The sequence below is a fragment of the Prionailurus viverrinus genome, chromosome C2 (genome assembly GCF_022837055.1).
Source record: "Prionailurus viverrinus isolate Anna chromosome C2, UM_Priviv_1.0, whole genome shotgun sequence".
Lineage (NCBI taxonomy): Eukaryota > Metazoa > Chordata > Mammalia > Carnivora > Felidae > Prionailurus > Prionailurus viverrinus.
The window spans coordinates 100,907,871-100,925,124 of NC_062569.1; the positions used below are offsets into that span (position 1 = coordinate 100,907,871).

The 17,254-nt window shown below is 37.9% G+C and overlaps 1 protein-coding gene across 5 annotated transcripts in view; it reads left to right on the forward strand.

The window, feature by feature from the left end:
• Positions 1–17,254, forward strand: part of SLC9C1 (solute carrier family 9 member C1) — a 107,918-nt gene that overhangs the window by 48,072 nt on the left and 42,592 nt on the right. For 4 of the 5 annotated variants that reach the window (XR_007155435.1, XM_047873933.1, XM_047873937.1 and 1 more), the window contains 4 exons: positions 2,539–2,705; positions 4,529–4,654; positions 8,128–8,225; positions 13,776–13,895. Coding sequence is in view for 4 of the 5 variants with exons in the window: in XM_047873933.1 (XP_047729889.1) it covers positions 2,539–2,705; positions 4,529–4,654; positions 8,128–8,225; positions 13,776–13,895 (511 nt within the window). In the remaining variant the exon portion in view is untranslated. The remainder of the gene's footprint in view (positions 1–2,538; positions 2,706–4,528; positions 4,655–8,127; positions 8,226–13,775; positions 13,896–17,254) is intronic. The other variant, XM_047873934.1, reaches the window with a different exon arrangement.

Consider the following 17,254-nt stretch of genomic DNA (forward strand, 5'->3'; position numbering starts at 1 on the left):
GAAAGAGAGTTCAAGTAGGGGAAGGGAAGTCAGAGAGAGAGAGAGAGAGGGAGAGAGAAAGGAGGGGAGGGAGAGGGGGGGAGAGCGAATCCCAAGCAGGCTCCACACTGTCAGCAAAAGGAATTTCTTGGCTGGTTTTAAGCAAGTAAGTGTAATTATATGGTTAACTCTACTTCTGTGGAAAACTGATTGTGGGATGAAGAGCATTAAAGCAGAAATAGCAATTTTAGGAAGCAACTGCATTATGCAATATGTCCGTTTTCATCCCCTACTTTTTAACAATTGAAAAGTCGAGATCTAGAGAGTTAAAAATTCATGTGGCAGTTGAAAACCTAGAAAAAAAAATTGGCCCTGATGTTTTAATCCATTATATTCTCAACTGCTCTATCATCCTTCCCTTTGCATACAGCGTTTTCACTCTAATGGCAATTCATTTTTTAATTTAAGAGAGAGAGAGGAAGGAAGAGAGGGAGAGGGAGAGAGACAGAGAGACAGAGAGACAGAGAGAATGAATGAGGGACGGGCAGACGGAGAGGGAGAGAGAGAATCCCAAGAAGGTTCTGTGCTATCAGCACAGAGCCGGACACAGGACTCCAACTCATGAAACTGTGAGATCATGACCTAAGCCAAGGCTTAACCGACTGAGCCACCCAGGTGCCCCTCTAATGGTCTTTTTAATCAATCTGAGAGTCCATCTTTATGAATGGTATTTCATTACCCAATCTGCATTCCTTCCTTGTATTTGTAACAAAATCTTTTCTCTTTACTTTTTTAAATTCTCTGAGCCTTAACATAGTAAATTGGGAAGAAAAGATTAAAGAGGGAAAGTTTTGCAAAGAGCATCATATGTTCTACTTAGTAGCTAAATAAACTTAAAATTCTTATTGTGGAGTATGTTTACGTGCACTAAGAGCAGTGAACATTTGCTTACAGAACATCATTGCTTTCCAAGGAAACGTCTATGGCTCATAAAAAGGAATTTGTGCTTAATATTGAGAGTCCTTCAAACCTTAGTGAGGTCTGGAGACAAATACATATCAAACACTTATCATATAAATATATACAATATTATATTTAGTAGGGTAGATGTGTATATGTATATATACTCTGTATATATATGTATATATCTATATCAATACCTCCTACATGTGTATCTCTTGCATATATGTATATTTACATATATTCTGTATATTTGTACATATGTACATATATATGAGATGTATATGTCAGGATGTATATGTCAGAAGTACAGATATATGAATGTGTAGATATGTATCTACTATATCTCACATATATATGTATATGTCATCTATTCTGTATATGATATTATATGTATATATCATATATTTATAAAGAGATTTACAATAAGAAGTTGGCTCACATGATTATGGAAGCTGAGAAGCCCCAAGATCTACAGTCCAAAGGTCTGAGAACCAGGAAAACCAATAGTGTAAGTTCCTGTCCAAATTGTGAAGGCAGGAAAGGACTGAGTCCCAACTCAAAGACTATGAGGCAGAGAGAACGAATTTTCTTTTGTTCTGTTCAGGCCTCCAATGGTTTGGATGAGGCCTGCCTGCATTGAAGAGGTCAATCGGCTTTGCTCAAGTCTACCAAGTTAAATATTATTCTTATCCAGAAACACCTTCACAGACACATCAAATATCTGGTTATCTTGTAACCCAGTCAAGTTGACACATAAAATTAATCATCACACCTCTTTTCTTCTGTCTCCTCATCTATCAAACTGGGAAAAGGGACTTACCTCAAAAGGTGGGTAAGGTAATCAGAGACAATACATTCAAGGTGTTGAGATGTGTTTTTCAGCATATGTTAAGCACTCGATAATTATTCAACGTTTTGGTTTGTTTGGTTTTTTTAATTTATTTTTGGGACAGAGAGAGACACAGCATGAATGGGGGAGGGGCAGTGAGAGAGGGAGACACAGAATCGGAAACAGGCTCCAGGCTCTGAGCCATCAGCCCAGAGCCTGACGCAGGGCTTGAACTCACGGACCGCGAGATCGTGACCTGGCTGAAGTCGGACGCTTAACCGACTGTGCCACCTAGGCGCCCCAAGCACTCGATAATTATTTTTAAAAAAAATTTTTTTTTCAACGTTTATTTATTTTTGGGACAGAGAGAGACAGAGCATGAACGGGGGAGGGGCAGAGAGAGAGGGAGACACAGAATCAGAAACAGGCTCCAGGCTCTGAGCCATCAGCCCAGAGCCCGACGCGGGGCTCCAACTCGCAGACCGCGAGATCGTGACCTGGCTAAAGTCGGACGCTTAACCGACTGCGCCACCCAGGCGCCCCTACCATCAACACTCGATAATTATTAACTATTACTGTTACCATTATGTACCTCAGTGTTTTTGAGGAGTATGAAAGTAGAAAAGCTTAAAATTGTCAGGGTTCCCATTATTAAACAATATATGCTGAGTCTTTAACTTAAATCAAAAATACAAAGGGAAACTTATAATCCATATTCAAAATGGTGGCATCTTTATTATTGATAAAACATGTTCTTTGTATCAAAGGTCTTCATGACGTCACATCAACAAAATATAAATCTCTTTATTGTACATTTCAACACTTTCAAGAGCTAACCAAATCTGCAGCTTCTGCACTCAAATTTGACAAAGATCTTGCTAATGCAGATTGGAATATGGTTGAGAAAGCAATTGTCCTTCAAAACCCATATGCAGTAAGCAAATAGTACCTTTTGTTGATTCTTTCAAAGCAGATATAACTAATTATCTTAAGTAAGTATAAATGTTGTAAATATTAATTCACAATTTTTAATACTTGCAATACAGAAGTTGTACTGGGGGCTCACTGTCATAATAGTAAGAAGGGGATCTTAGGGAATTTTGTGATCATTGTGGGGCAGCATAGAAGTGACAACCTCTTTGAGTAGGTAGAAAATAAGTGGTGTAAAATTCAAAAGAAGGAGTGTTGAATTGGAGCTCCCTTTAAAGTTACCATAAAAAGAGGAGAGTGAGTCTTAGAAAATGGCTAGTTTTTTGCTAGATTGACGGTGGACAGGTGCCTTTGTTCAGCATTTATTTACACTACTGTATTTGCCAAGCACTTGCTAGCCCCTAACTTATGACTAATATTATTTTTTGATATAAAACAGAATTCAAAGCCAGTGTCATAAGTTTAGGTGTGAGATGTTACCTCCTACTTCTGAGATATGCTTTAGAATATCTGTGTTTGAAGCATATGTAACTCACCAATCAGTAATGGTTGCCATGAGAAGAAATAATAAAAGTTGTTCTGGAATCTTCTCAATGTTACTGCTGTTTTGCTATCTCCTATGTCATGTCCAGTTCTCAATGCAGTGTTTTAATGCATATTGTATGATGCAGTTTTTACAGTGTTTTTCTGCATCATACAATATGAGGAGCCAAATTCTAGGAGTATAGCCATAAGATAATTGGTTTCTATAAAGTAGGATTCCTCAAAATCCATTTCATATCCACTAACCAGTACTTGATGCTCTAGATGGGGATCCAGAACCAAGCCCCCCATCTATAGGAATACTGCCAGGAATTTCTGGATAAGACAAGTACCAAATCAAATTCAATTATTTTCTATAATAGCTCCCAATTTCTGATTGTGGCCTTTTGCTAACCTGGCTGCATCAGAATCTTCTAGAAAGTTTATTAAAATATGGCTTTATTTCCCAGCCCCTCCCCCGGAAATTCTGATGCAAGTGGCCTGAAGAGGGTCCTAAGAATATGTATTTTTATTCCATTTACCCAGCTGATTCTACTTCGGAGTCAACGTTGAGGCCCCCACTCTGACACCTTTTCTGTTTCAGATAGCAGGTGACCAAACAACTGCTTTCTCCTCTTTACAGTGCAGACAAGGGGGACTATAACAGTATAACAGATAGAGCACTGGCCTTGGACTCAGAAAATCTGGGTTCGTATCCTAGCTTTGTCACTTTAATAAATAGCTTTGTGCTCTTGAGCAAATGTTTTATTTTCTCTAAGCTTCAGCTTTTCTCATATGTAAAATGAAATTATCCATAACTCCCATCTCTCAAGGCCAAGTTCATTTTCTATTCTACCTTAATCGATAAGGTTAAAGCAGTGATTGTCAAACTCTAACTGCAGCAAGAATCATGGGATGGGTTTGTAAAATCACAGATTTCTGCCCTGTTCCCCCAGACGTGAATTTGCATTTCTAACAATTTTCAGGTGATTCTGAGGCTGCTGGGGGACCACACTTTCAGAACCATTGTCTTAAAGTGGAATTATATACATGGTAGCCTTATAAACTCTCAATAATGCCATGTAAAGGTAAAAATATGATATAACTCCTTTTCCCAAAAAGTGGCAATTATTTTACCTTCCAGATAACTGTGAAATGATGAGGAAACTCATCTGAACATTTTTTCTGTATCTAGCAGATTTTCTATAATTTTCAAACCAAATTGTTATGTGAATTGCTTGAGGGTTATGCTAAACAATATATTAATATTCATGTATTACTTTTTTGTTATTTCTTTCTACTTAGTTGAGCCAAGGAGAAACAACAGAACATCAAAAGGTGAAATGTCTAACCTGTAACAAGGAAATAGATGAGACCCTTAACATTGAAGCAATGGAGTTGGCCAACAGGCGTCTCTTGTCAGCACAAATAGTTAGTACTTGATTATACACTTTTAAAATGATATTTGTGGGGGCTTCTGGGTGGCTGAGTTGGCTGAGCGTCCAACTCTTGATTTTGACTCTGGTCTTGATCCTAGGGTCCTGAGATTGAGCCCTGCATCAGGCTCTGCACTGACAGCATGGGGCATGCTTGGGATTATCTCTCTCTCTCTCTCTCTGCCTCTCTCCCCCTCTGCCTCTCTCTCCCACTGGTGCTCTATCTCCCTCTAAAATAAAAAAAAATAAAATTATATTTTGGCCTAAAATTATACTGAAAGCTTTCTCCCTTGCTAAAGACATCTAGATTTTGCTTACCTGCTGAACTGAATAGATTGTTATAAAGGCAAAGGGAAGTTTGGCATTGTCTTAGGAATCTGCTTGATTGCCAAAAGAGAGAAAAGAAAAATGGATCCATCCAAATTGGCCTAAGTAAAAGGTGTTTTATTAAGAGGATTTGGGAATCTCACAGATCCCAATGGCAGGAATTACAGTTGAATTCAACCTTCACATGTGTTATGCGGTCATTTCGATGACACCATCCAGCTCCAGTTCCATGCCAGGTTTTCGTGAAAGATACCACCAAGTCTGCTAATAACTGCAAATAGAGAGTAGTAGCTTCCAGAGCAAATCTTGGATAAAAATTAGAGAAATTCTGTGACACAGCCACAGAGCAGACTCTGTGGGAAATTGCTAATAGCTTATTTACTATTGTTCATGTTGGGCCTTCCTCATTGCATATGGAACTGTCGTGCATGTCTCATCTATTCTAGCCATACAGGATTCCAAGCATTCTATATGTTCAATCTAACTTGGGAAATGGAAGGTTTGTAGGGTATAATTGTTCTCTCTTCAGCAGTAGTCCTGGCAGACAGGTTGAATCTCAAAGGCAGCTTTTCCAAGGACCTGAATAAATTTCATTAAGCAATTGAGGCAGTGCCATTAAGGATGAACTTATGCCCATATGGTACTTTGCTCCACCAGCAGATTTTATGACATCGTGTCTTTGAGTCACTTCCAGATTTTTAATTTATTTCAGGAAAATATGTATTCAAGATCTCTCAAAATCAATACAGGACATTCCATTTTGGATCTTGCTTTTCATTAATAATATGATGTATGTCTTAGGATTTATTCTTTTTCAGTCTTTATTCTCTCCATTCATAAAATAGGAAAATGCTAACTACAGGAACTCTTAGATTCTTTCCATATATGATATTCTACATTTTCTGCAACGTATCCACCATGAATCTTTTTGGTGTCTTTCCCTAAATGTTTGTTTTCTACCATTATATCTTTGTTGATTTTTGTGCTACGTGTTGGGTCTGAATCAGGAAATACTTTTGTTTGTTTGTTTTTGTTGTTGTTTATTTTTGAGAAAGAGCATGGGAGCACAAGTGAGGGGGGCAGAGACTGTGAGAGAGAGGAAGAGAGAGGCTCTATGCTAGCAGTGCAGAGCTCAGTGCAGGTCTCAATTCCAAGAACCATGGGATCACAACCTGAAACAAAATCAAGAGTCAGACGCTCAGCCTACTGAGCCACCCAGGTCCCCCAGGAAATCCTTATTTTTTAAAGTAAGTTGGATCTTTCTGCTCTGTTCTCCAGCTCTTTATCTTGCCTCACATCTTTTTAGCCCTTCTTTGTTCTAGACATATTTTCACGCTTACCTTGGTTAGTTGATTTGGTTTCTACAATGTCAATTCTAATGCTCACTGCTCCAACCATAATATTAATTGGTCTATTACAGTTTTTAAAGCTTTGATAGTTTTTATTTAAATCTCAGTCACTGTGCTGACAGCACAACGCCTGCTTGGGATTCTCTCTCTCTCCTGCTCCCACTTGCACTCTCTCTCTCTATTATAAATAAATAAACATTAAAAAAAATAAATCTCAGCCATTTACTGTTTTTTTTGTTTTGTTTTGTTTTAAGATTTTATTTATTTATTTTGAGAGAGAGAGAGAGAGGGTCAGAGAGAGACCGGGGCGGGGGAGGGGGAGAGGAGAGAATCCCAAGCAGGCTATGGGCTCGACATTGGTCTCGATCCCACGAACTGTGATATCATGACCTGAACCAAAATCAAGAGCTGGACACTTAACTGACTGGGCCACCCAGGTGCTCCTCAGTCAGGTATTGTTCACTGGGACAGTATCTTCTCTACTATTGTACATTAGAAGAGGAAGCACAGCATGGTGAGACAGTGGTATAGAAGAGGCAACATCCCCCAACCATAATGGGGGGAAGAGGAGACAGGTTTTAAATTCAGAGAGAACTGGGTTTCTAATGTGATCTTGGGAAAATGACTTAATTCTCTGAGCCTCAGCTTTCTCATCTATGAAATACAGATTAAAATATCTTCCCCATAAGTTTCCCGCAAGAATTAAATAATTCTGCATAAAACATGTCAGTTAATGTAATAGTATGGTAGGGAGATCAATAAATGGTGGTTATTTTAAGGAATCAACCATTCTCTAAATTCTTCTTACATTTTGGTTTGAATGATCACTTAAGAATTAACATATTTCTAGTATCTTAACTGCGTTGTCATTTGTGTTGCTAAGCTTTCATGAGTTCCATATTACTTTCAGTTTCCTTAGTTATCTACATACTATGGTGTTTACTTTTGAGGATATTGAAAATATGTTTATCTCACATTATTTTATAAATATTTTAATGAAGCTTAAGTAGACTGTTGAATTCCTGTATCATGGACAAACAACCTTTTGTTCCCTCATTCTTTAAATTAGTTCTATCCCTTTCTGGCATCCCCCAAGAACAAAAATGCATTTTAATATCCATATCCTGTACAGACAGGACATGTTCTATGAAAGCAGAAGTCTTTAATTACACCATGCATTCCAATTTAGAAAGTTGGTTCATACAGAGATTTTTAACAGTGTCAGCACTCTGAGGCCAGGGCAGTGTCAGACAATGGTTTCTTCAGCATCAAAAGTAGTGCCTGAAGCAAAGTGGTCTCTCAGTATACAGACTGAATAAACAAATGAATATTTTCTGTACACAGTGGCAATTCACTTAATACTTATAATAGATTGGAGAAAACAAGAGTTCTTTTGTCAAAATATTTGGAAAAATTAAAGATATAAACCAGGATCCTCTACTACAGGATTTCTCAGAGCCTTTAAATTTCTAAGATGCATTATAAGCTTTTAAGATAGGGATATACTCACACATTTATTGGGCCCCAGAACTCCACTTATTCTTGAAAGTCTAGTTCACATCTAGCAGGAACCTAGTTTCCCATAGAACCAGTTTGATTCCACCCAAAGCACAGACAGACCTCCTACACTGATCTCAAGATCTGGACTTTACAGAAACATTCTTTTTATAACGATACTAGATTATTTAGGGATTTTGACTTTTTTTCTCACAGACTGTTTTTCCATAAAGGGAATACTAATTTGTTATCATTAACCATGCTACATAACAATTGGACTGCACGTTTCTTTTAGGCAAGCTACCAGAGACAATACACGAATGAGACTCTGTCCCAGAGTGCGGCCCAGGTGCTGGTGGGTGCAGTGGGAAGCTTCGGTGAAAAGAAGGGAGAGTAAGTATATTGGCAAGAGAACACCGCCATCCTCAGCCACTGCATTTAGGGAATCGGGCAAATGAGTTTTCTCGCTCTTTCTGAGACTTTGGGATCATCCCATATTATGTGTGAAAGCCACTGACTGCTCTACACCCCCAAATCAGGCCAAATGACCCACTTTTAATTTCCCAGCTTGCTCTACTTTTTCACACTTCTGTAAATTTGAACAAGGCGCTTCTTCTGACTGAGATTCTCTTCCCTTTCTCCTTTTGCCTCCAAAGCTGAGCTGTGGTAAAAGACTCTTGTAGACCTCTTGAATGCCTCAGTAAGGTCAAAGACTTCCTTAATTCCTCCAGGCACATCTTTTAATGAGTATTCTCTCTTTTTTTAATTTTAATTTTTGTTTTTAAAGTAGGCTCCATGCCTTACTGTGGAGCCCAGTGCAGGGCTTGAACTCACGACCCTGAGATCAAGACCTGAGCTGAAACCAAGAGTCGGATGCTCAACTGACTGAGCCATCCAGGTGCCCTTATATGCTCTCTCTTAATCCTCAGCATGTTCTTGTAATAGTTACTTTTGCTGTAAGCCTCTGTAGTACACAGCAAGTTCCTTAAAGTCAGCACATTAAGAATAGCCTCAGATCTCCTTGGAAGGATGCAAGATATTTGAGTGGGCAAAGGGACGAGTTAAACTGTCATGCAGGTACATGATGGCCACCCAAAGCTTGGACATACCTTCTTATTCTAGACCACACCCCTAGTGCTAAGGACCCAAATAATCTGCTCAGATGGTCCTCAGCTCATTTGTAAGGCCCTCTTGAGCCTTTTCCCCTGGGCCATTATCTCACAAGCAAACTGGGCCTTTGGTGTGCACACCCTGAGAGCCAAGAGAAGTGCCAGCATGGTGTCCACTCACATGTACTGGCCTGTGGCAGAGAGGGATAAGCCGTGTGTTGGAAGAGAAGCAGCCGGACTGGAGTCTCACTGCAGCAGTCTCATTGCAGTTCAAGTACAGATGTTGAAGAGTATAAGAGATTCCATTTCAAGCCTAGCCATACAAATAATGATAACATTATATTGTCAAGGTAGGAAGATAAAATATATCTTACTTAAAATTTTGTTTTCTTGATTAATGAGTATAAGTACAAGGGCCTCCATTCCCCGCCCCGCCAGCTCGAGGCCGTTCAAATGCTTATGGGACCTCAGTGGTGTTAGGGGACTGGGGAAGAGGGCTGGGCAAATGTGATTACTTTAAAACAATATGATGAACACTTTTTTTTTAGTTTTTTAAAAACAGCTTTATTGGTGTATAATTGATATACAAAGAACTGCGCATATTTAGTGACTACAATTTGATGAGTTTCCACATATGCAAACACCCATGATGCCATTACCACAGTCAAGGTAATAGGCATATCCAACACATCCCAAATTTCCTTATGTCCTCCCCCGCCCCTCCTTTTTCATGATAAGAACCCTTAACATGATATCTACCTTCTTTATTTTTATTTTTTTATTTGTAAAAGTGATATTCTTTATTCAGCTTTTTTTTTTATCAGACTGACACACGGCCTGCTGAGCTAAGACGGCACCTATTCAGTTTTTTTTTAATTTTATATTCTTTTTGCTTCCCTTCCCTTATGTTCATCTGTTTTGTATCTTAAAGTCCTCATATGAGTGAAGTCATATGATATTTGTCTTTCTCTGACTGACTGATTTCACTTACCATAATACCCTCCGGTTCCATGATGTAGTTGCAAATGGCAAGATTTCATTCTTTCTGATTGCCGATTAATACTCCATTGTATATATATACCACATCTTCTTTATCCATTCATAGTGCTGCTATAAACATGGGGGTGCATGTGCCCCTTTGAAACAGCACTCCTGTATCCTTTGGATAAATACCTAGTGGTGCAATTGCTGGGTCGTAGGGTAGTTCTATTTTTAATTTTTTGAGGAACCTCCATACTGTTTTCCAGAGTGGCTGCACCAGTTTGCATTCCCACCAGCATTGCAAAAGAGATCCTCTTTCTCCACATCCTTGCCAACATCTGTTGTTGCCTGAGTTGTTAATGTTAGCCATTCTGACAGATATGAGGTGGTATCTCATTGTGGTTTTGATTTGTATTTCCTTGATGATGAGTGATGTTGAGCATTTTTTCATGTGTCGGTTGGCCATCTGGATGTCTTCTTTGGAGAAGTGTCTCTTCATGTCTTTTGCCCATTTCTTCACTGGATTATTTGTTTTTTGGGTGTTGAGTTTGATAAATTTGTTATAGATTTTGGATACTAACCCTTTATCTGATATGTCATTTGCCAATATCTTTTCCCATTCCATCGGTTGCCTTTAGTGTTGCTGATTGTTTCCTTCGCTGTGCAGATGCTTTTTATTTTGATGAGGTCCCAGTAGTTCATTTTTGCTTTTTTTTATTCCTTTGCCTCCAGAGACGTGTTGAGTAAGAAGTTGCTGTAGCCAAGGTTAAAGAGGTTTTTGCCTGCTTTCTCCTTGAGGATTTTGATGGCTTTCTGTCTTACCTTGAGGTCTTTCATCCATTTTGAGTTTATTTTTGTGTATGGTGTAAGAAAGTGGTTGAGGTTCATTTTTCTGCATGTCACTGTCCAGTTTTCCCAGCACCACTTGCTGAAGAGACTGTCTTTATTCCATTGGATATTCTTCCCTGCTTTGTCAAAGATTAGTTGGCTATACATTTGTGGGTCCATTTCTGGGTTCTCTATTCTGTTCCATTGATCTGAGTGTCTGTCTTTGTGCCAGTACCATACTGTCTTGATGATTACACCTTTGTAATACAACTCAAAGTCCGGGATTGTGATACCTCCTACTTTAGTTTTCTTTTTCAATATTGCTTTGGCCATTTGGGGTCTTTTCTGGTTCCATACAAATTTTAGGATTGTTTGTTCTCACTGTGTGAAGAATGCTGATGTTATTTTGATAGGTATTGCATTGAATATGTAGATCGCTTTGGGTAGTATTGACATTATAACAATATTTGTTCTTCCTATCCAGGAGCATGGAATATTTTTCCATTTTGTGTGTGTGTGTGTCTTCTTCAATTTCTTTCATAAGATTTCTATAGTTTTCAGTGTACAGATGTTTCACTTCTTTGGTTAGATTTATTCCTAGCTGTTTTATGGGTTTTGGTGCAATTGGAAATGGGATAGATTCCTTGATATCTCTTTCTGTTGCTTAATTATTGGTGTATACGAATGCAACCGATTTCAGTGCATTGATTTCATGTCCTATAACTTTGCTGAAATCATGGATCAGTTCTAGCAGGTTTTTGGTGGAACCTTTTGGATTTTCCATATAGAGTATCCAATATGATGAACACTTAAAGAAGACAGATGTACAGTGGAAGTTTATAAAAGAATGAATATAACATGCTGAAAAGCATTATTGCTGCATTGTTCAGGCAAGGTTAATATTAAAAAAAAGCAACATTGAGCAATTCAACCCAATGCCTGGATTTTTCCTCTTTAAATCCTCCAGGAAGGCAGAAGCAATATATGCCTATGATGACCCAAAACCAGGAGGCCAACAGTGGGAGAAGGGGATCAAAGTGTTGAACGGACTCATAGTGGACAACAAAGGCAAATTTTAGAATATATAATTTTTTAGTCACACATGAAGGAGATAAATATGAAATACTAATATGTGCAAAGGTGTATGCCAAGTACTGTGGGGAATAGCAAGATAAGTGGAATGGTGTTCCAATCCCCAGAGAGCTTCCTGTTAATTACACTTATATTCAGTACTTGCTTCTTTGCTGGGCTGCCTTGGCATTTACTGGTCATTCCTACCAGTAGCCTGTGTGTTGGTGTGTCCTGTGGCAAGAAAGCAAGTCTAAGGAGATAAAGAGTTGGGGATTTAAACAGGTCCTTTGCTAACTGCCTGTGTCATTGCCTAAGAAAGAATTCTTTGAATAGAGAGCTTCTATTTATTAAGTGCTGTGCCAAGCATAGTTTTAAACATGTTACATGTACTACCAATTTAATGTTCTAAGAGTCCTGTGAGGTAAGTGCCATTATCTTCATTTTGCAGATGAGAAACGAAGAGGCACTAAGAGATTATAAACAATTTACCCCCGTCACTTGAATAATAGATTACAGAGTTCCCATTCAAAGTTTAAGCTGCCTCACTATCCAACCAAAGAGATATAACTGTTTTCCTAAATCAGGTCTAAGCAGTGAATGTGTTGGTAAAAAATAAGAATTCAGGAGCTTGAATTACTTAGTTGTTTGGGCTGTAAAATACCACAGAATTACTGGTATCACAGAATTCTAGGATTGGTAGGAACTAATCAAATGACCAGATCTTAATTGAGTCATTAATTCCTTCAGGAAGGTTTCCTGATTCCCCAAGACTGTATTAAATGCCCCCTATTTTATGGATCCAAAGTGCCCCACTGTTTATCATCTCCCCAGCAACACTTACTGCCCCTCACTACAATTGTTATTTTCATGTTTTACTCCACTTATCTGCTGGATCCTTAAGGGCAGAGATCCGTATTCGTTTATGGTTTCTCCCCAGCTTTTAGCAAACATAATACATTCAATAAATATTTTTAAGATTAGGAACAAATCAAGTCCTATATATGTTGGTGATTTTCCATGTAATTGCTACATTATTTTATTGAATCACAAAGAATTCAGTGACTTTATCTTTTCAATTATGTCTGTATCCTTGCAGCAGAGAAATTGCTCAAATTTCAGAGTAAGAACAGTATAATCAAGAGGAGGGACAAGGTACACCTTTGAATGCAAGTCACCAATGCCCTTCTATTTAAGGCATATTTTAAAGTGGGGCTTCAGACCCAAAGACAAAACCCTATCCTCTTTCTGATGTGAAGATAATGAAAACCAAGGGACTTGCCTAAGCAAGACCAAATCACAGCATATAGATCTGAGCTGCCTCAATAAAAAGCCAGAAGAAACCTGGAGACAATGGGATACATGCTACCAAATTGTCTTTTGGGGTTTTATGACCACTGATTTTCCTAAGTACCCATAACTCTTTACCCACCACGTGTATATTCCCCCTAAGTTTCCCAACTACCTGCCCAGAAGGTAAAATCAAAGGAATAAGAGGATGTGTGAGACAGGCTGGATGTTTCATATCTACTTTCTCATTTAATTATCCCCAACTGGCATGAATATTTTTACATCTATTTTATAGAGCAAACAGGTTAGTGAGGTAATCTGTTTATTACTTCACTAGGTAATGGGGGATCCAACATGAAAGCCTGGATGTATTTGAATTCCAAATATTTAAATCGTGTTATTCTTTCCTTCCCCGAGCCTTGACCTCTCCATTATAAACCATGTTTCTCTGGGTTTTTTATACTCTAATGAGTGAGCCCCACAATCTAAATTCATAATTATATATCTACTTGTATCTACAACTTTGTGAGTTGGACCTATGCTCATGAGAGTGCCCTAATCCCAGTTATCAATTGACAAAATTGCCTTGCTACTTTCTGATAATACTACATTATATCTATCCCCCAAATTTTAAAGCATATTTAATGATTGTTTCCGCCCCCCCCAGGTATATGAGTCCTGAGACAATAAAGACTTATTCTGAAAGCAAAAAACTTCTTGCCTTTATTAGAAAAGTATTGCTCAATTGGGTGTACAATACTAAAAAGGAAAAAGGGATCCCATCAAGGTAAGTGATTTTAAATCTTACTAGAAGAGCTATTATATTGATTTTAAATTCCCTTTTAATTTTTTAAATTTATATCCTGGGAGCACCTGGCTGACTCAGTCCATAGAGCATGTGACTCTTGATCTCAGGGTTGTAAGTTCAAGACCCACATTGGGTATGGAGATTACTTAAAAATAAAATATTTTACAAACTTTTTTAAATTATATCCTGAATAAATTGGAAAATATTTGGGGGTAGTTTATAGGTAAATTACTTACATACATACAAAAAATTACTTGAAGAAAAAAAGAAACAGTATAACAACTTTTTTTATTATGGAAGTAAACTTCACATAACAAGATTAACCATTTTTAAGTGTATCATTCAGTGTTACTTAGTACATTCACAATGTTTGGCAACCATCATCTCTATCAAATTCCGTGACATTTTTATTGCATCCAGTGTAAATTCAGCACTCATTAGTTACTCCTCAATCTCCCTGCTCCCCAGCTCCTGCATAGTACAAGTCTGCTTTGTCTCTATGAATTTACCTGTTCTGAATGTTTCATATAATTATAATCATACAATACATAGATTTTTGTTTCTGGCTTCTTTCACTCAGCACAATGTTTTCATCCACATGGTAGAATGTATCAGTAACATGAGTTTCATCCACTTTGTAGCATGTATCAAGACTTTATTCCTTCCTATGGCTTAATTGTACAGATATATCATTTTCTTTATCTACTCATCATTGATGAACATTTGGGTTGTTTTCACCTTTTGGTTATTGTGAACAGTGCTGCTACGAACATTTATGTACAAGTATTTGAATACCTGCTTTCCGTCTTTTGGGTGTGCACCTAGGAATGAAATTGCTGGAGCATATCATAATTTTATGTTTAATTTATTGAGGAACGACCAAATTGCTCCATAGCTGTTATAAAATTTCAAGATCAGTAAATATAAATCTATCAAATTTACTCTCTTTTTCAAGATTGACGTAATGATGTAGGTAGTTCCATATAAATTTTACGATGTGCTTAGTTCTTCAAAAAACAAAACCGAATGGCATTGAGACTTTCATAGGGATTTTGCACTGAATCTGCAGTATTGCCATCTTAACAATATGAAGGTTTCCAAATCATGAACTTGAGGTGACTTTTCATTTATTTAGGTCTTTAATTTCTTTCAGGAATATCCTGTAGTTTTCGGCAAAGAAATCTTTGGTTAAAATTAATCCTACATATTTTTTTTCTTTTTGATGCTATTATAAATGAAACTTTTCTCTTTTTTTTAATTTTAAGTTATTTATTTACTTTATTTATTTATTTTGAGAGAGAGAAAGAGGGCATGAGCAGGGGAGGAGCAGAGAGAGGGAGAGAGAGAGAGAATACCAAGCACATTCCACACTGTCAGCACAGAGCCCTATGTGGGGCTCAGACTCACAAACTGCAATATTATGACCTAAGCCAAAGCCAGGAGCTGGATGCTTAACTGACTAAGCCACCCAGGTGCCCTGAAACTGTTAATTTCATTTTTGGATTGTCCATTCCTAGTATATGATTTTTGTATATTAACTTTGCATCCTGAGGCTTTGCTGAATGCATTGATTAGCTCTTCTGCTTTTTTGTGAATTTGCTAGGATTTTCTATATACGAGGCTATGTCATCTATGAATAGAGATCATTTTGCTTCCTCTTTTCCAATTTGTATGCCTTTTATTTCTTTTCTTAGATGTAACTGGAAGAAATATAGAACCCTCTTCTCAATAAGAGTATCAAAGGTTATATGGCTCTCTTTAATCTACCATGCTCAATAAATACTAGAAAGATATTTTCATATTATAGTTTTTTAAGCCTTCAATACTGACTAAAGCTACAACTTTCTGAGTAATTATTTTTGATGATGAAACTTGAAAGAGAGATTTTAAAAACTATAATTGATAGTGTACCCTGTAGGCTGTCTCTAAATATCATTCATCTCAAAGAAGTGCAGATTCTGGAGTCCCAATGGCTTGGTTTAGAATCTCAGTCTCTGCCATTTATTATCTGAATGAGCTTTTCAGTTCTCAACATCTGTGTCATATTCTAGAGGCTGATATGCAAGGCCTCTGACAAGGTAACTGACCCACAATGGGTACCAAAGTATGCCAGTTGGGTTCTCCTCTGTTCCTCCTGGGACTGTGGGAAAGAATGTATAGTGTGTTTATAAGCACCTAGTCCAGGGACTAGCACTGGGTAAGTACTTACCAGATAGGAGCATTTATTACTAAGTGCTGAATAACATTCCAATAATGTAAATATGTAAAAAATATGTGATGGAATCACAAACGTGAACAAGTCCAATCACCGAAAGAAACTGGATACAAAAACACACATAATTCTTAAAATTAAAAATTCAACTTAAATGATTCCGAATCGAACAAAAAGTGGGTATAGTGTATCTGTTTTAAGGGGATGCAACTAGAGCTGCACGAAGAAAAAGAAATGCCTAGAGCAATGACAAGGCTTCTGTGTCAGTATGAGGGCTCTGAGAGAAAAAGGTCGGGACACTGAGATCTAAAGTGGTAACACTTGGATGGATAGAGCTGAGGATCTTGAACCCCCACATGCTTGTGTATACGCTAACCTGGCAGAGGAGCCATCTTTTTTCCTGCTAGAGAATAGTAGCCTTCTGTCACCTTCAGTGCCCACAAATATATCACAAGGTAAAGCTTTTCTTTGTTTCCAGGTTATTCTCTACCACCTTTCATTGCTTCTAAGGTAATTTCCCGGGTAAGATCTCAACACGGTCAGAGGGGAAAATATAGTGCCTTCTTTAGGAGCCTACAACTCATCTACTGAAGGAATTACAGGGCCTGACTAATACTACCAAATACTAGTAGAACATATAAGAGAATGGGTCTTGAGGGTATTGGACCACAAGGTTACAACATAAGGCCAGATTGGGGAGAATTTATTGGCATAGTGGTCTTATCCGTGATGATTCAGGGTTCAACATTCTGCCAAGGACACTTGGAGCCGGTACTATTATACTCTTGGGATGGTTCTTTGAAGCTTGACCAGGCCAATAAATTACAGTAAATGAAGTGCAGATGATAAAAATTGTAATATTTAACTAGATCATTATATGAGAATGAAGGACCCACCACATGACTTTGCTCCCTGGAAAGGACCAGAGGACATTTAGTTTCACGAGGCAACACTGAGAAACTCAATGATAGATGTCTTCTGCAAGGCACGGTAGTGGGGGCTGCCATGGAATTCATCTTACCAGTATCGAAAGGATTTGGGAATAGCAGAAGACAGATGGCAGCACTTAAGTGTCAGAAGCAAGTTGAGCATACTTTCTTTTGTGGACAGCAAACCTGAAGTAGCG